This window comes from Hoplias malabaricus, chromosome 8 (assembly GCF_029633855.1).
Source record: "Hoplias malabaricus isolate fHopMal1 chromosome 8, fHopMal1.hap1, whole genome shotgun sequence".
NCBI classification, from domain to species: Eukaryota; Metazoa; Chordata; class Actinopteri; order Characiformes; family Erythrinidae; genus Hoplias; species Hoplias malabaricus.
In genome coordinates, this window is record NC_089807.1 from 2,275,240 (window position 1) to 2,295,110 (window position 19,871).

Consider the following 19,871-nt stretch of genomic DNA (forward strand, 5'->3'; position numbering starts at 1 on the left):
TTCAGGGTCAGGATTGGTCCAGAGCTTCATTTTCTTCAAAATCACAATTACAGAGAAATTATAAAAAGATATGTCTGAACACAGAGCTTGTGCAATGTTATATAAATAAGGGCAGTTAAATGTACATCTACTTACTCAGTTCAATAAAATATTGATGTGTTTATACAAAAAAATAAAAAATAAAATAAAGATAAACAATATATGCTGTGCCTCTGCAACCAAGCAAGCAATAATAAATGCCCGTTTGGTTGCAGAGGCACAGCAGCTTTACCTAGATGAAAACTTGCAACACATGATTGTATACTTTGTGTGTGTGTGTGGGAGGGAGAGAGAGAGAGAGAGAGAGGACTGAATATATGTTTTCAAAATCTGGTCAAGGTCAATGTACTTTCTAGATCTAAGGTAATGAGGTAAATATGTGTATGTGTGTGTGTGTGTGTGTGTATGTGTGAAAGAGAGAGGCAGACTGGACATGATGTAGGCCACTGAAAGGACGTGTATGTCAATAGAGCTAAACTGAATGACCTCCACACCAACACAGCTTCATTACATAATATACATTCAAACTGTCTACCCTCTCTCCCTCTCTCTCATAGACCACCCTTTCATTTATTACATCTCCACACAAAATAGCCATTAAGTATAAGTTATTTGATTCTCCCAAAGCCATTCTATTGAGGTCCTGCACTGACCAGTCCATGGTTTTGAGAACTCCAGCATCTTCAGAATGTGTCTAGAGTTTTTCAAATTTCTTATTTTATGAATATTTGTATTTTTTATTGTTTATTTCTATGAAATGTGGCTAAGTGGGTCTAAGCTTGCAGCAACACCAACCTCGGATGAGTGGAGCGGTGGCATTAACAGATAATATCTAGTCTTTATGTGTTTCCTCAGATTGTTCTTGGGTGCTGAAACAGCACAACTTTAGGGAACTCACCTTGTTACATTACACACTGCAGCAGAAAAGGAAATGGTGTCTGCTTTTTCTTCCTCAGGGACTGGCTAAATGTGGACGAATCATTTCGTCAGATTATGAAAACAGAAACTGTAATACTACAAATAAATAAATATTTTTAAAATCACTGCTTCATTTAGGGCTTAATTTTTAATACATCTAACAACTCCAAATCATCAACGCAGACATTACGCTATAGATTTTCCAGCAGGAAGGTCAAACAACTTTGTTTTTGAGGCATAGGCTGGGAGATGGTTAAGAAATTATTTCACAACATGCCTGTAAACATTGTAATTATACACATGATAAGAAGTAAAATATCCATAGATATTTTATAACAGAGTTTATCATGAAATACGCAGTCTGGTATTATATATAGCTAACAGGTCCACTAATATCTGTTAGCACCGCAGCTTCATGTGTATGATGTACAGTGGTGTGATGCTGCCCTCTAGTGTTGGAGGTGAAATTGCTAGCCAGGAGAGACTCGTTATCGTCAGGGTTTTTGATGTAAAGCTCCTCGTATAACTCACTCTTTGGAGGGGAACCAAAGATTGTTAATAATTTTGCTTACTAGAATGTCCATGGCATTTGTGTTTAATGTGAGAAAAAAATATATATAAATGTAAACATATACACAGGCGGCACGGTGGTGCAGCAGGTTAGTGTCGCAGTCACACAGCTTCAGGGACCTGGAGGTTGTGGGTTTGATTCCCGCTCCGGGTGACTGTCTGTGAGGAGTTGGTGCGTTCTCCCCGTGTCCGCGTGGGTTTCCTCCGGGTGCTCCGTTTTCCACCCACAATCCAAAAACACACGTTGGTAGGTGGATTGGTGACTTAAAGTGTCCGTATGTGTGTGTGTGTGACTGTGTTGCCCTGTGAAGGACTGGCGCCCTCTCCAGGGTGTATTCTCGCCTTGCGCCCAATGATTCCAGGTAGGCTCTGGACCCACCGCGACCCTGAACTGGATAAGGGTTACAGATAATGAATGAATGAATGAAATATATACACAAACTTATAGAAACATTTTGTAGCTCAGTTACAGACTGTAGTTCATCTGATTGCTTATATACATTGGCCTTTTTCATCCTATTCTTTATTGTCAGGACTCCCACAGGACCCAAAATGTATTGCACAATTTATATGTTCTCTTTTTAATGTGTTAAACTTGGAATTCCATAGACATTGTGCAGCATAATGCACAGAACTATGCCTCACTTATGGTTTTTCACCATAGGGCATATGGTCATTTTTAACATGAACATGTATCTCCAAAATAGCACGCTTACAGGAGAAGAAACATTTATAGTGTCATTTATCATGACACTTTCACACAATGTGAAGGGTATCTGCTGTGTTTAAATGATGCAATAAACTACAAATCAACAAAAATGTCTATACTTGCTTTTAATTGGACAGCAAGGATATATTAAATAAAATGGATGAAGCTGCATGAGTATAAAGTCACCATGCCTAATGCCAAACACGGGTCATACAGCTCCCAAGTGATGCACTTTGGAGCAATTTACTGCTATCTCTTGAATGATGGAATTCTCTCATATGCACATGTGGAGTCTATGATCCTGAACTATTTATCCAACATCAGTACCTGACATTATATATATATATATATATATAATTTTCAGAATGATATATATAATTTTGGTGGTGTGTATATGCACTCATCACATATATGACATTTATGGCACAAATTTAAGGCAGCATAATGACACAATTATAGTTCAGTGCACACTGAATGAAGGTGTGTTATCTAAGCAAGGCATTAGGGGTTTTTTTTGTTTGTTTGTTTTTACTAGAAAATATACACTGAGGAATCACTGGATTAGGAAAACCTATCTTATATCTACACTCTTTGTTGATTTTATGAGCTTCACTGACCATACAGGAGCATGTTTACAATTACAGTCCACCTGTTTCTCCACATATTTTCTAACCCCATTTCACCCTGCTCTACAATGGTCAGGATATCATTCTCAGTGCTGCAGTGACTCTGATGCATTAATGTGTGTTGTGCTGGTACGAGTGGATCAAACACAGCAGGGCTGCTAGTCCACCAACCAAAAGGATTCAGGTAACAGTTTCCTGTGTCAACTGATGAAGGACTTGAGGATTACCAACACATACTGTGCAGCAACAGATGAGCTACTGTCTCTGAACAGAGTGGACATAATGTTTAAAACCACCACCACCATTTCAGTGTGACTCCAGTGCTGAGAATAGTCCAAATTACGTTATGGGGTGGTCCTGAGTATGGCCTGGCCATTGGTAAGCATGGTGAAATGGGTACAAGGAAGTATGCAGAGAAATACAAAGTGCACCTGTACAGTCAGTAGAGCGGATAAAATGGACAGTGTGTAGGTGATCTCAATCTAGTGATCGTTCAGTGTAATTTCTATGCATAGACAGATTTAAGGGTTTAAGTAAATGAGTGGATGCAAGCTTTAACAGGAAATATGTATTGCACTTCCTTGAGAAGAAATGATATCAAACGGGGACTGTCGCTATCCGATTTGCGCCGCTGCCTGATTTGGACGGCGCATGCGCAAACACACCACCGATAGCTCCGATATCTTATTAATTTATTCTTCGAGTATAACTGTAAAGAGACACTGCCCTCTTTGTTTGAACGTCATGTGTATCCCACATCGTTATTCGTCATGTTTTATTTACAGGAGACTACCTCAACACGGAAATCGTCCGTTGTAAATAAGCCCTCTTTATTCAGTTATCAAGTTGTTTAAAACTAAAGGACAGTGAGGAACGGCCAGCTCATGTTTAAACACACAACGTTATTCACTCTTGAAAATAAAGCTCATCTTTGCTTTGGAAAACAGTCTCTTTGCTGCTATTAAGTTTATGCGTGAAGATCAGCGCATGCGCCATCCAAATCGGGTAGCGACAGGGACAACAAAATTGTTGGATGACTTGGCGACCACACACGTTTGGCTAAAATCGGGTTAGGTTAGGTAAGGTTGTGTTTTGGAAGGGTTAGGGCTATGTCTTTTTTTATTGGTTCGTTCACGTGACAGTTTTTGTAACAGCCAATCGAACTTACGCGCTTTCTCAAGTGTCATTGGTGGATTCATATTACATCCCGCCTCTCTGGCGTCGCACTACGAATTTAATTGGTTATCGCATGGGCGTTTAAATTTAAAATGTAACGGACGGTACGGAGGTACTTTCAACTGCTACCGTCACACAGTGAAGACGACAGAGAGTTGGTGGAGGCTCTAAAGGAAAGCGGTTTTTATATTCAGAGCTCTGTTTCTGGTACTGCTGACTCTGGTGACATTAAGAGGTAAGTTTAGAGACGAGGGATTTCTGTGAGGTATAAAGATTTTAAAAGATTTATTTATTTATCAATTGGCGTGACATTTGTTTTCTGTTGGTCCGTTTGGCAGATTTTCATACTAGTAGCTAGCTAGTGGTAGCTAGTGCTGTGCTAACTAAAATAACTAGAAACTAACCTTTTTTGTCGGTTTTCAATTCTGTGGTATTGAAATGGTTCTATTGGCATGATTGTTTTGAAAACAAGTCTCCCGCATTATCATTTAACGGTAGCTTGCTAGCTTAACAGTCCCATCTGTCTTCCTTTTTTTCATTTCAACTGCTTATTCATTTAGCAGCTAATGTAACACCACTCTCTTAACACAGAAAATGGTTATCAGACGGCAATCTACTTTAAATTTACTTACAAGAATCATCTTAATGAGTACAGATTTCAATAATCCACGTGACTTAGCAACTTGATGCTCAACCAGAGGTCCAAATTTACAAAACCAACTAGTCCTTTTTATATTTGGTAACTTTTCGGCTGCTTCTTTCTGCCTTTCTGCCAGAAAAAGCTGTCTAATTAAAATTGATGTGCAAATGACCTCTTCTGATGTGTTCATGTACATCTGTCAAACTATTACAATAGCTCTAAAATATGAAGAACGTGTTTAAGAATAATTATTTATTTATTTATTTATATGTATTTATTTATTTATTTTAGAAAAAAACTTACTTTGGCAAGAGGGCATGTCTGTTGTTGTGGTTGGACTGTCTGGCCACTGGAGGTCGCTTTGTCTAATGCAAGTTAATTGGTTAGGATTCAAAATGTGGTGGCTACGTGTATGAACTACAAAAAAAAAATAAATAGGGAGGCGCTCAGACAATAAGACCTTTTTAAAAAGTGGTCGAAGCTTTAAGATTTCTTAACCTAACCCACCTATTCATATTTAAATATATGGACAGTGTCAGCTGTGGAGTGAGGGATTTTTAAAATGAGTTTAATGGAGTAATTTTTTACTAAACTTATTCATAAATAAATAATATATTTTTTTTATTATACTTATTCTTAATTCTTTTAACCTAATTCACAATTCTTTAATATTGCACCTGTCTCTACAGCAATAACTAAATAAAACATGAAGTGCACTGAAGTGCAAAGGAACAGACCATGGACTTGGTCTTAGTCCGTCACAACATACTCACATTCACTTGCACGTTCACCGCTATGGATACTTACATGACTAATCCACCTACCAACATATGATTTTTGGATTGTGGGAGGAAACCAGAGCACAATCAGAAACCCTCTCTCAAAATCCACAACCCCAGGACCCTGCAGCTAGATGGATAGATCTGATCCCAGAGGGAAATTCCAGCTGTGACAAATTTACATTTTTTGCACGCCTGTTTTTATTGACATGTTAATTTTTCCAAAAAGGTTAATAGAAAAGTCAAATGCACAATTTCACCTTTAACCCAACTGTAGCTGATCATCCAAGATGTTTCTCTTTATGAACTAGATCTGAGTCTGAACTGAAAAATAAGTGTAACGCAAAGCTCTATCAAGATGTGTCATTTTTTTTAATGAACAGTTTTGAAAATGGGTGGAATTTCCTGTAAGTGGGAATCTATACATGATTTGGTAAACTGTCTTTATGTATAGTGAGGCTCTTTGAAAGTCTGCTTTTCAAGCTGATAGTTTGTTAATTTTTAAATAGAATTTCCTTGGTCATGGACAGAGAGTCTGTAAATGGTAATTATACCACCTTATTGAACACGCTAAATCAACTTTTGTCATGCCATCAAGGGACAGGCTTTATCAGAGTAAGGTCATAATGTAATATCAGCCTTATTTAACAAATGTGGTTTGCTTGAGCCTAAAACAAATGTAACATTTATCTGTTTCTCTTGAAGGCATGATTCTGTTGCACTGGGTGATTTTTGTGGAGTCACATTGTTTATTCAATTCTTATACTAACATGTTGAGCACAGTTGGGCTTGGGATGGGATTTTAGTGAAATAGCAGTGCCAACTTTTTTATTTTTTCAGCCACACATCAGCTGACTCAATCCGTCACTGACCTATATTCTGAACAATAGCCATTCACATTGTGTGAAAAATGTTGAAATCACCTGCTTAAAAGATGTTTTCTTTAATTTCAAAGTGAAGATTAAGTAATAAACTGAACTATTGATTTTCTGTAACTGTTTGTTACTTTATTGAAGACAGACATTTTCTTCCGTTTATTAAATTCAGAAAACTTTTCACTAGGGTTAGAAAAAAGAAACTGCCTGCTGCTTTGATCATTTCAATTATTAGTTATTTATTCTCTCTGCTCATGGCAGTTGCATATATAGATTTTTATTTTATTATTTTACACAACAGAGAGAATGCCAAACATCACAATAATGGCTGTACAAACATAATATAAAATCTTTGGATGCATCTGCCATTAGCAGAGAGAAAGCCTAGCATATCAGACCAAGCCAGTTATTTTTCTACATGTTCACAGACACTGGGGTTTCGTAAACACAGTAGACTGGTTTTAGAGCACACAGACTGGAGAGCTAGCAAATGGTGAGGAAACATCATCTCTTTTATAAAGGGTGTTTTGATTACAATAGTGAACTTTGCCTTAAGTTTTAAATTGTCAAAACTTATTACTTTGGGTTGAGTTAGCTGTATCAATATTGCAAAAATGAAAGATACCCAGGCCTGCTTGTTTGTGATTTCAGTCATTTTATCACAGCTTGTGATTCAACTGTTTATTTAAAGTTCAAGTCGTTCAGGCTTATCAGTAAAACCAGCTGGTTACTGTACATTCAGTGCTCACTGGGAGTGGCTCTTCTCATGAGATGTCGTCACGCCTGTACTCCCTTTTTTTATTATTTTTTTCCCTTCCCCTCTCTCCCCCTCTCACCCTCAGTATGAGTTCACTGGTGGTAAATGATGAGAATCAGGGTGTTTGCCCTGTACGGAAGCACTTCTTGTCCGAAGCTGCTGCTGACACTTTTTCCCTGGATCAGCCGACTGGCCGACCATCAATACTGCGACAGTCTCAGGCTGAAAACGTCAACAAAAGTCTGCCCAAAGGAGTGAAGGTTGGCTTTTATTACATTTATTAACTCTAAAATATGCAGTAATGCTAGACTAAGTTGACTGTACCACCTAGGGCCTTAGTAGCCTGTTAGTTAATTTAAATGTGGCAATATCCTTTTAATAATGTTCAAATCTGCTCCAGTTCTATGAAGTTAACTCAAATGACATACAAACTTCCTGTTTCCAAACAAATATAAAAATGTGTGCATATACAGTTCCCAAACATGTATAAAATAATAATGAAAATGCGTGTAATCGTTATACTTTTTAATCTGCCCTTATGTTTGTTCATTTTACCCTTGTTTGCCCCCACACACCTAAAAATGTCATGCTGTTTTTTCCTTCCTAATATGTTAAGCAGCGGGTTGCAGCTTTGCTAGAGTATTAGCTTTTCTAATGCCGTCACCTGATTTGGAAATGTTATCTGTATATTGACCCAATACTCTTGTGAACTCTCTAATCAAAATCATTATTAGTAAGTCTTAAGTTTGGCTTAAGCTTAGTTCTGGACTAATTACTCAATGGGAATTCAAAAAGACTTTTAATCCGGGACTGAGGTAGGCGATTATGACCCTAAAATAATATCACAATATTTGAGGGTATTTTGGTGATAACAGTAATTATTGGTGATATGACAACACACAGAAAAATACTTTTTTTATTAAAGTGTTATAAATATGAAATATATAATAAAAATATTTATTTGTTATTAAAGGCTTTTTTAACAAACCCTAGTTATTTGCAGACACAGGCGTCGTAAAAACATTTGACTGGTTTTGAGCAAACCTGCATTGCTTTTGAATTCTGTCTAGGTGTTATTCTTTAGCATGTGTACTTTGTTTAAACAAAATATGGCTGCTATTTCAAGTGAAGAGATTCCAGGTATTCTTTTAGTTGTAGGTAATCGTGTATTCTATTTGTGGGTGTTTCTCCAGGTTTGCTTCCAAACTCCACGCAGAGACCCAGTCACCAAGAAGATTATGTCTCCGAGCCGTGTCGGCAAAATGACCTCTGTAGAAGATTGCATGTCTGCTCTGGAGTCTCTCTCTTTGGATTCTGCTGAGTAAGTGCTAACCTTTTTTGCAATCAAAATGTCCGTTTAAAAAAATTGATGTATTTAGCTTTACTTTTAAATGCAACCAGTGACAGGACAGGGGGGAAAAATATTTAATCAAAAAGAAACATTTTCAACTTGCTTGGAAAATATGCAGCATCTACCCACAAGTGGTCATTCAAGTGCATTCAGGCCACCAAAGTCATTTATCATGATATAAATATAAACAAGTATTGTAATTTGCTCAAAACAACATTGTAGATTATATCATGCAAATATAATTTGACATTGACTTGATAGTAGATGGCGCGGTGCATCTGCTGCCGTCGAGTCTGTTGCGCAGACCTAACCCCTGTTGGGCGAGTGGACAGACGAAAAAATCATTTCGCTGCAATGTTTTACTTGTATAACTTTGTATGTGACAATAAATGCAATTCATTCATTCATTCAAATAGGAGAATGAAATGTAGGAGGGTCAGCTGATCACTGTTCGTTAATATGCAATACAAGTTAGTTTATGATTAACTTTAATCAATTAGTTTCTGTGGTGATTAAGGTCACACCAAATAAAGTTTTTAAAAGCGAAAAGGGGGGGTATACTTTAGGGATGGGCGGTATCCAAATTTTTCATACCATCATAACATCCCAAATATTAAAATGGTATTGCCGGGGTGGTGGAGGGTGCATTGTCAGGCCGTGTGAACCTCACATCTGTGTTTAAAGTTTTAAAATAAGCTAAATAGGACAGGTTCTACATTGTTCATAAGCATAGCTGGTAGCTGGCCAACTAACAGGCATTTGTGGTTTGGCACACCACAGCAGATGGGTTTTCCAGCCAACTCCTGTTTAGATCACACGTTTACAAGATAAAGTTGAACAACAGAAGAACTATACTGTTATACTTTTTTCCCCCTCCCTTTTTCTTCTTCTCCTTGGCATCTCTACTGATCTTGTTTTTATTTACTTGTTTCTTAATGGATTTTCTATTGCTTCTGAGTATCCTGTAGCACTTTGAGATTTCCTTGAAATGTAAAGTGCATTACAAATAAAATGTATTATTATTATTATACCTAGTAGACATCACTTTATGCAATCTGTGGTGCCCAATAAATGTAGTGAAGAATTATGAAAATTGTGTGAAATAACATTTTGAATGTTCAAATAAAGGCTACACTGGGATTACTTATAGTACTAGCACTGTAAGTCCATACTTAATTCATGTCTGAGTGGCTTAATTAACTCAATTTTCTTGTGCATGTTTTAGCATAAATTCCATTAATTTAAATTTTGTCATTGACCCTTATTTTCTAGGACATCCATTCAGCAGTGTGGTGTTGCAGTTGATAGCCAGAGTAAAAACGAGCATCCTTACCCTGATGATGAAATGCCTATTCAAAGCAAAGGAGGCTACACTATTGATTTTGACAACATTGAATCCATGAATCCTTTTCAAGGCACTGCAAAAATGGCCATGTCACCACCAAAACCTGATTTTCTTTCAAATATCATGACCACTCCAGAACCAGAACAACCTAATAGTGTTTCTGTTTCTTTACTCTCTGCTTCTGAAGAAGAGGAGACAGTTCTAGAAAAAACAACTAAGATGGACGTGGCTCTTGATGAAACTATTCCTTTGAGCCAGTCTGTAGAAGACTCCCTGGCAGAATTATCTTCAGATATGCCCTCAGCAGACACAACAGTGATTATTGGACAAAGTTCTGAAACACCAGACCTGGTTCATAACAAAAATGATTTGGAGGTTCCTCCACCAGCTTCTGTCTTAGAAAGTGCATCAGTTGCTGAAGAACTCTCAGAAGCTGTGGATTCACCATTGCCAGCCAAAGGATCCTACAACTTGGATTTTGAAGATCTTGATTTGGTAAATCCTTTTCAAACTGGTGGCTCAAAGCTTCAAAACTCTCCTCCCCTGGGCAAGAAAGCATCAGTGAGCAATTCTCCACCTCAAAAAATTGAGGAATCCAAGAAAGAAAATGAAGAATCCCTTAATACCACTCTAAATGTTATAGAGATGCCTACCCAGCCAGAAGCAAAGCCTGTAATCTCTGAAGCACCTTTAATTAAAACAGAAAGCACTTCATTGCCTGTGAAAGACAGCCACATGGTACTCGAATTTAACTTTGACAATGGTGGCAAAGTCAAAAGCAAGCCTCCTCTCAAGCATTTAGGGATGAAGAGGTCTGCAGGGACCAAACCAGCCCCCCAAAAAACCACCACTGCTCCTGTTAAAGAAAAATCCCCAGAACTCAAGCTTGAAACCCAAAATGAAACTGTAGAATTTGCACCTGAAGATATCCCCATCTCTAAAGGCTCTTATACTTTTGACTTTGATAAGTTTGATGACCCCAACTTTAACCCCTTTGGAACAAAAGCAACAATGAGTAACTCTCCTCCTCGAGGCAGTCAGAGTCCTGTAATGAACAAGGATCAGCAGGGACATATAACACCACCACAAACTGAAAAACAAACAGAAAAACACTGCACTACTGATGGCACAGAAAGGTATGTTTCTCTGATTTTGCTGTTTAAAATTGATTTGATTATATTCATGGGTTGAAGCTGACATCACAGTAGCAGTAATATTGGGCAGCTACTCATTACTCAAACTCACACACAACTCAACGCAAAATGATATTTAATTTTTTATGGCTCCTGTCAACATTTTAGTACTCATTTATGTGTTAAAATTGAAGAAATATGTATGGGTCCCTGACCCATATGTCAGGTATTTTAAACAATTCTGTTTTGTCTGTGTCAAACTCAGGCTGCCTCAAAGTAAAACCATACTGCCTACATATTGCATGTCACAACTAATAATACAAACTGTAATTGGATGCTAAATCAACAGGGAAAGCTTGACATAGCTAAGGAAATATTATTTTCGTCATACAACGCACTACATAAGTGCACAAATCAGTATTTTATTACCAACCTTGCCCTACAGAGGGTGTATGAAGACATTTGGGATAGTCCTCTCTCTGATCACCCACACTTTCAGACAAGGAGAATTACTTTCCTAAACTTTAAGCTAAACAGTTAAGAAATCTATGAAGACAGTTGTGATGAATATTATCCTCAAACAATATGTTCCCGTCTATATGCAAGGACAGTGAGATCAGCTGTCAGTGCAGGGAGTGGAGCTGTGTATGAGAGAAATTTCTTTCCCATTTATTTACATTAGTGCTGTGCTCTTAAACCAGACAATTGCACCCACGTCAAAAACATTACATCTCTTCAGAACTGACAAGAAAAAACAAGTTAGACTAGAAATATAACTCATGGTAAATAAATACATTCTTTTAAATTTAACAATCTTAATGTATGTATTTATTTATTTTTCCCCACTTTGAATCTAAAATTTGTTTTCCAAATGCAATCTTTTATTCTGAGATGATTATAATGCTGTAGAACTCATCTCTTATATAATTTTTTTCCCCCTCAAATATAGCACTATTCCCTGTGATGTAAAGCCTGCAGAAACAGAACCATCTCTGACTAAGGTTAGTGACTTTTCTGAAAGAAGGAAAAGTATTTATTTATTTAACCCCCCCCCCCCCACACCCTTGTAGCAACCCTTAGAAATTTACTTTATCATTGAGTAGTGGATCTGTTTTTTCCTGCAGGTGGAGGAAGATATTAAGCCTTCAACAGTTTCCCAGAGCATAATTACCTGCAGCCCTATCAAGCAGAAGCACACATCCACAGAGCTGACATCTGAGCTCTGCTCACAGAACCAAAGCTCAGAGTTTGATTTTACTACAGCTGATGAGGAGTTTGTGCCTGGCTCCATGTGTAAGTTTTCTAGACAGAACTGTACAACTGTTTAAATTTTATTAATTTTTTTTTTATTGTTAAATAATGTGCTCCTAATGAGCTACTGACGGTTTCATTTGGTCCTGCTTTGGGCAGATCACAATTTGGAGTCATGGTCCCTCAAGTGATGTCATTTGCAAACTTTTGTCTAATTTTCCTTGTGCACCGCTACATTTTTGTTCAAACTTGTATCTAAATATATCCAAGGAGGCATTATTTGGACAACTAGAAGTTTAGTGTGGGTTTTTTTTAATACTTTTTATTTATTAATTAATACATTTTTTTCTTTTAAATGTTTTTGTTACATTTAGTTATCCCTGGTGACTTTGATGGACAAATTGATTACTTGGAGCAATTTGGATCCAGCAATGTAAGTAGTGAGGTTTTTTATTTTATTTATTTTTGTTAATTATATCAATAGTTTAGAGTTAACTTGTCCCTTCAGATTCTGACTTGTATATCTTTTTTTTAGTTTAAAGAGTCTGCTCTGCGTAAACAGTCTCTGTATCTGAAGTTTGATCCGCTGTTGAAAGAAAGCCCAAAAAAAGCAGCGATGGAAAACATGAGCTCTGGTTTCTGCTTGCCTCGGCCTTCACTTGCCATCAGGTTAGTCACACACTTCACTAAAGCCCTGGAGACAATACATGACTTTTAAAATCTGGACAGATTATAAACAGACTGGGTATCTCTCACTATACAACATGTGGGGTTTTTTTAAATGGAGACTGGGAAAAAGTCAGACACGCTGTACAACTGGAGATTATTCTAATTTTCATTCCACCTGTATAGTGAATTAAGACTGTAACCGTGATTTTCTACAGGTAATACTGGTTATTTGGGGAGATGTGCAACCAGCATTATGTAATGTATTGTAGTTTTACCATTTAATCCGTCCTCCTTCACTGTACAAACCTGTTTACTTTCTGTGCTCTATTCTCATGGGCTGTTAATGGAATTTGTTCAGCCTTGAGTTGGTGAAATGTTTACATTGTGACTGTCAAGTAAAAAAAAAAATTCAGAAGTTTTGATATGCAATTTGGAGCCCCATTGTGGTTGCCTGTCTTCTCACTGTCCTGACTCCAAGGACCCTTGGAGTGAGAAATCAGAAAGAGTATGGCTCTGTCACTGCAGTGTTTCCTTTGACACAGAACAATTTGGGATACTGTTCCTAAAGCCTGGTCCACACTACTGGATAATCACGCTGAATTAGTCCTCTTGACAATTGCAAGATGTCTCCTGATTTAAGGGTGATCATAAACTCTTATCTTCCCAGATTGTCCTGTAGTATGGGGATTCTATAATTAAATCTTTTCCCTGCGCAGTTAGGGCTGCACTGATTTGTGAATCATAAATATGAAACATTCAATATTTATGACAATTATGTAGGAGTGGGGTGGATGCAGGTTCTCTGGTGTGAAATGCCATGTTAACATCATGCATGAAAGATGATAAACCAGTGAGTTGAGCTGTAATTATGTCACCGCCTTCACTTGTGGTGTTACTAAGGCAGTATTCTGAGGGAGGAAGGTGCAGTCATGTCTGTTTTAAAGCTTGTATAAAAATGCTGCATCTTTATGCTCCAATATCTTAAAACTTGTTGACTTACGCTCCCTCACCAGAATAATTACATGTGCCCTGGCAATGTGCTGAAATATTGAATACTCTAATGTGACTCGATTTATAAAGACCTTTTTAAAATGCTGCCTTGTGAGGCGACAAGAATGTATGCTCCTGCAGCTTTCTGTTTTAGACAGCCTGTGTGTGTCCTACCAGTCACCTACCAGCTTTTGGGATGTAGCATTTCAGTAGAAATTTCCACAAGGATTTGAGGAGCAGAGCTGTGTGTGGTGGTTCCATCAGGGTGGATCATGTAATGTGGCAACTTTTGAGGACTAACAACAATCAACGCAAATCTCTGAAAAATGTCTGTGTGGGGTTTTATACATTTTCAGCTTCAGTTAGGATTTTCAAAATCCTGTATTGTAAGCCAAGCATAACTTTGAAGCTGTAACATGGGTAAGGTTTTCAAACTGGTAATTAACACTTAAGTAAAGTGATGCCATTTTATTTATTTTAAATTGTGGTTTACAACTCTTTCCTCTGAATATTAAATTGTGCAGAAAGAAGTGATTGTGAATTAAAAAGTTCAAAAGTTTTCTGTAGAGAATGTTTTTATTTCCAATAATATTCTATGCAAATCAAGCACATTTCTTTAAAAAGTAAGACTTTACTTACTGTCTGTTATTTAGGATGATGGAAGCTGCTCGCTCTGAGGTGCAACAGAAATCTCAACGGCAAGTTCAGGAACTCAGCCCAAAATTACTGGATGACTTCCCTCCACCGGTAAAGCTTTTACTACAATAATTGTATTTATTGCTATTTTGTGTAGCCTTCTTTCACTTGTAACATGGTGCATAAATGGAAAGGAGTTCCAAATGACATTTTACCTTTTATAGTCTACAGAAAATCTGTTCTCAAGCCTGGTACGCATAACAAATGGATGTAAGCTGCCTGTCTAAGGTCTTAAATAATAACCAACAAAGCTTATATTACTAAGACTGGTCTTCTGTGTATAGGCCAAAGCTCCAGTGGCTCAGGACCCCACTGTGCTAGATCTGTTAGTTCCCACCATGAAACAACCACAGAAAAGTGAGGATGTCATCATAGACGTGCTGAAGTACAGTCAAAAGGACATGGATGCTGCATTGGAAAGGGCACACAAACAGGTGAGTGAATGCACTTAAACAGAGCAAAAGATAAGAGTCACAGGAATAAAATGTCAAAACTCCTTTTGGACACAAGCAGGGTTTGCCTGGTAATGTATGTCTGAAATCAGCACTTTCCAATTGGGCAACAAGTTATGTGAATTAACTGAAATCCTGCCCTCTGAATACCCCAAGTTTCAGAGTAAAATTATAATTTCTATTGTTCTTCTTCCTGCATGGCAAGGTCCAGACACTTTCAAATGCAACTGAAATTGAGCATTTTTAACTATGCTATTTAAAAAATAATAATAATTAATTAATAAATAAATAAATAAAAATTTTGGCACATTTTTGGTTTTTAAGTTTATTTTATTAATTTGTGTTATATACAGTGGTGTGAAAAAAAAAAAAAAAAAAAAAAAAAAGTTTGTTCTCCATGATTTTTCTTCCCCTCCCTGTTCGTCACTCAAGTGCTTCAGATCATCAAACAAATTTTAAATTGGTAAAAGACGACACAAGTAAGCACTAAATGAAGTTTAGTGGAGGAAAAAATCCAAACCTACATGGCCCTGTGCGGAAAGTGTTTGCCCCCTCAGTTAAAACATAACTCTGGTTTATCAAACCTGAATTCAATTTCTCTACCCACACTCAGGCCTGATTACTGTTCTGAACCAAGAAATCACTTAAAGAGCACCTGCCTGACAAAGTGAGTTGGACCCAAAGATCCTCAAAAGCTAGACATCATGCCAAGATTCAAAGAATTTGGGAACAAATGAGAAAAAGTAATTAAGCTCTATCAGTCTGGAAAGGGTTATAAAGCCTCTAAAGTTTTGGCATGCCAGTGAACCACAATGACAGCCATTACATGGCAAAAATATGGAACAGTGGTGAGCCTACCCAGGATCAGCAAGTCTCTGAATGGCTGAAGAAAAACAAAGTGAAGACTTTGGAGTGGCCTTGATTGCAGTTGTTACTGCTAAGGGTGGCTCAGCCACTTATTAGATTTAGGGGGCAAACACTTTTTCACACTAATATTTACATTTGTTTGATCTGAAACATTTGAGTGACAGACATGCAAAAGAGAAATCTTGAAGGGGTAGACTGTGTTATGACAATGATTTAAAAACATCAGATTTGATCTCTGAGATGTGGAAAATATCAGATTTGTGCCACGTTTAAGGGGGGGAAAAATCAGACTTGAGTAGGGCTGTCCCCTTATGGTGGTTATACTGTACTGTCAACATCAAGGAGTGGTAAGCAACGTAACCCCTGCGATGTATATCTTTACTTTAGTTTGTATGTAATTGTTAAATGTTGTTGTTGTTGTTTTGTTTTTTTTCCTTTTTCTTAAAAGGAGACAGTTGAGTGTAATCTTTCTGAAAGGCTGTCAGTCTTTATTTTATAAAATGGACACAATGGCAGCACACTTAGTCACAAAACCAAATGCAGCTTTGCCAGTTTGGGAGCATTTCAGTTTTCCTCCAAAAAGGCAGGGCCAGCCAATTTAGATGAGACAATTTGCAAAATCTGTTCAAGAAAGGTTGCTGTGAAACTGGAAAACGAGAGTTTGTCTACCAGGTATCAAAGCCCAAGTGCCAGCACCAAGTTATGGAGCAGCCTCAAAAGATAGATTTCAGGCTGGTGACAGGAATATAGAACTGGAATCAGGATAAATTATGTAATTTGGGGCAGGAATACAGCATATCGCAGTGTTACGCCATGTTAAAACAAGGCACAATTTTTAACGGCGGCAGTCTTAACATTTCACTTCAGCCTGCTATTGTTCCAAATTGCTTCACTGTGAATAAGCCAGGTCCACTTCAATCCCCCCCCCCCCCTTTTATTCTGTTATCTAAAACACAATTTTTATGTTTATTTTTCTTTTTCTCTACACAACTGCATTTTAATGTGCTCTGAGCTTGGTATGAGTATCTTGCAAACAAACTCTCTTGCACTCTTTCTCACTTTTGCTTACTCTCACTCTGACTCAGGCTGAGGAAAAAGAGGAGGAGCTGAAGGCTGAGATGGAGAAACTACGTCTGGATAGCCAACACATGGTGTAAGCGCACTCATTGATTCCTCTTGCATTTGGTCAGGAATGCCGTTTTATTTGTCTGGTATTTACTTGCATGCAGTAAGCCTGTTTGTGTGTAATATTATATACTATAATAAATTTGTCCCCTCACTCCCTCCTCCAGATTGATAGTGTCCGAATTTGAGGCAGTTATTGCTCAGATAACAGGTATGTCATACTTTTATATTAGAGGTGGAAATATTGGATTTTCAGTTAAATGCTTTGTCATGGTTCTAAGCAGTCTCTGATTTTTAAATATTTGAGGATCATGAGACAAAAGATATATTTTTGTAGAGTGAACTGATTTGCCACTGACATAAGGATATAAACTTAGGCTAATATCATGTAGTGTGAACCTGGCATAAGTAAAACAATAACAAATGCTATTGCTTTCAGGGCTTGCAATTTGAATTTCATGATACAACTTAAATATTCTTTTTTGGTCTTAAATATTTTCTGGTACGTGTAATAAGTTATTTTATTTGTTTAGCGGAGCACAAACAGAAAGAGGAGTTGGCGCAGGCCGAGCTAAGTAAGGTTCTTCAGGAGAAGCAGCAGCTTGCAAAAGATTTAAACGACATGGAACGGTCCTTCTCTGATGTTGTCAAACGCCTGGACAGGCGCAAGGAAGTCATTGAAGGCTTTAAGAAGGTATCTACATCCCTTTTTGTTTTTACAAGGGAGCCCCCCCAAAGCAGTCTCTACTATTTTTGAAGGCAGAATGACTGGTCATTTTAATGTGATGTGATCATGACTAAATGACAAATATAGGCATGCTCATGAATGATTGATCGTTTTAATAAGTCTTTGTGATAAATGGGAAGCTTCACAAAGTTAAATTCAAGTATTTAAACTAATGATTTAAGATGTCTTTTTCTGTTCTGTGTAGAATGAAGAGACACTTAAGCAGTGTGCACAGAGCTATTTGGGCAGATTGCAGAAAGAGGAGCAGCGCTACCAGATGTTGAAAACGCATGCAGAGGAAAAGATTGACCAGTAAGGACTCCTTTATAATCTTCTAGGCTGTATTTATCAGGAGTATTGGCAAAAACACTTCAAGTTGGTGTCACAGTGGCCTGACACATTAAAACTGGCCTTCAGAGCAGGCCTTGACACAAGATAAAATATGTCTGTAGGTTCGCGCATGAACAACTGTATAATGCTTATTCTACCCCCCTGTGCCATTTTTATTGTGTACTTTGAACTGCAGTTGTCATTTTACACAGAGTAAACCCTAGAAAAAAAAAACCATGACTGTCTTGAGGCTGTGTTGCCATGGTAATGTAAACAGCATTCGTTTCTACAGTGATGGAGAGCTTTCAGTCACACAATGTCATTAGTATTGGGCCACACTCACACTGATCTCAGAGCTCTGAGGAGCATATTTTGGCCTTTTTGACGAGAGGTTTATAAAAATTTCTCGTGTTTTAATAAATTTAAACTTGCCGAACATTTCACATAACACCCAAGTTTAGAATTATACAAAAAACAATTTCAAAATGGGTTCCCAGGGTTTTTAAATCAGTGTTCATACTTTCATCTGTTAATGATTATGAAGGTCTTTCATAATATGATACATGATAACATCGCTCAGCATCGTCTGTGCAGCAGGCAATGTGTTGCTGTTGGGAGTGTGTTGCAGCAGGCAGCGCCCCAAGTACGGCAACCAATGTAAAAGCATAGGCTTTATTTATTCAATGATCACAACCTTGACTATAATTTTCTTTTATCAGAACCTCATTTTATAATTAAGAAAACCCTGAAATTACAAACATACAGCAACATTTGTTTTGTTTAAACAAGTCTTGACGTAGTAAGGGACACTTCATCAGTAGGAGTGGTTCCGAAGGAACGTGAAGATTGCTTTCCGATTGGTAGTCGCTGCAGCGTGTCACTGCTCATTTGCATAAAGTTGAGTGGAGCTGAATTTCAAGTCGCTGAACTTACCCAATTCGTGTCGCCCAATGTCGCTGACTCTAACTGAAAATTAATGACTTCCGTTAGCTATTGTCGTTTTGTCACTTACGGCGTGCATGCACAGTAAGATGTGTTTTTGTGTGTGTGTGTAGGGCCAATAAGGAGATAGCAGAGGTCCGCTCTAAACTCGGCACTGAAGTTTCTGCTCTTCAAGTTCAGCTGCGGAGAGAGCAACTCAAAGTTCAGTCTCTGGAGAAAAACCTGGAACAGAAGGTATACACTGTAATACTTTAAACCAAATGCTAGTATTACATTTAAGGCAAATATATTAACATAATTCGATCATGGTGCATTATTTCAAGCCAAAATATCTTTAGTGTCCATTTGTCATGTAATTTGAGTACAACTATTACAATATACATTATGCAAATTATCACCTATTTGCTGCTTATTCATGTTAGTTTGTTTACAGCTCATTTTAATTGTGTAAAAACTACTAGACTAATGTGGATTTTGACTTTTTTTTTTTTGTATTTTCAGACAAAGGAGGTGGAGGATGTCACTAAACTGTGCGATGAGCTGATTATGAAAGTGCAGAAGCACTGATTTCTCTTATTTTTGTTAGTCCTGTGTCTGTCTCTTGTTCATGTTTACTGACTGAATAAAAAATATTTACTTGTAAACTGACTGCTCACTGATTATGGATGGGTTAGAAATGTACTACATGTATGCACTTTTCTTTATAGCTCGAGCTTTTAAAGCATTACCTGGAGTCCTGTTTGCAAATAAAGTTAGCACAAAAAAGTAAGGGATTTTGTTTGGTAGATCACTTTGTTGAAACAATGCTGTGGGTTAAAGTCTTGCTTCAGGTGACTGAAGATTTTTGTCCTCCCTGTGTGCGTGTCCCACTGCAACCCGAGTAGCAGACAATGAATGTATGTAA

The 19,871-nt window shown here is 37.5% G+C and overlaps 1 protein-coding gene across 2 annotated transcripts; it reads left to right on the forward strand.

The window, feature by feature from the left end:
* Nucleotides 1-4,141: 4,141 nt before the first annotated feature.
* tacc3 (transforming, acidic coiled-coil containing protein 3) lies at nt 4,142-19,654 on the forward strand. Of its 2 annotated transcripts, XM_066679411.1 has the most exons (17): nt 4,149-4,273; nt 5,967-6,001; nt 7,175-7,349; nt 8,283-8,410; nt 9,713-10,921; nt 11,868-11,919; nt 12,043-12,211; nt 12,544-12,602; nt 12,705-12,838; nt 14,482-14,575; nt 14,809-14,958; nt 16,929-16,996; nt 17,136-17,179; nt 17,502-17,662; nt 17,901-18,007; nt 19,081-19,201; nt 19,469-19,654. In XM_066679411.1, exons 3-17 carry the CDS (start codon nt 7,176-7,178, stop codon nt 19,532-19,534), a joined length of 2,736 nt encoding a protein of 911 aa, XP_066535508.1. In that variant the 5' UTR covers nt 4,149-4,273; nt 5,967-6,001; nt 7,175; the 3' UTR covers nt 19,535-19,654. The 2 variants fall into 2 exon arrangements, with proteins under 2 accessions (XP_066535509.1, XP_066535508.1); XM_066679412.1 differs by lacking the exon at nt 5,967-6,001 and having other exon boundaries at nt 4,142-4,273.
* Nucleotides 19,655-19,871: the final 217 nt, after the last annotated feature.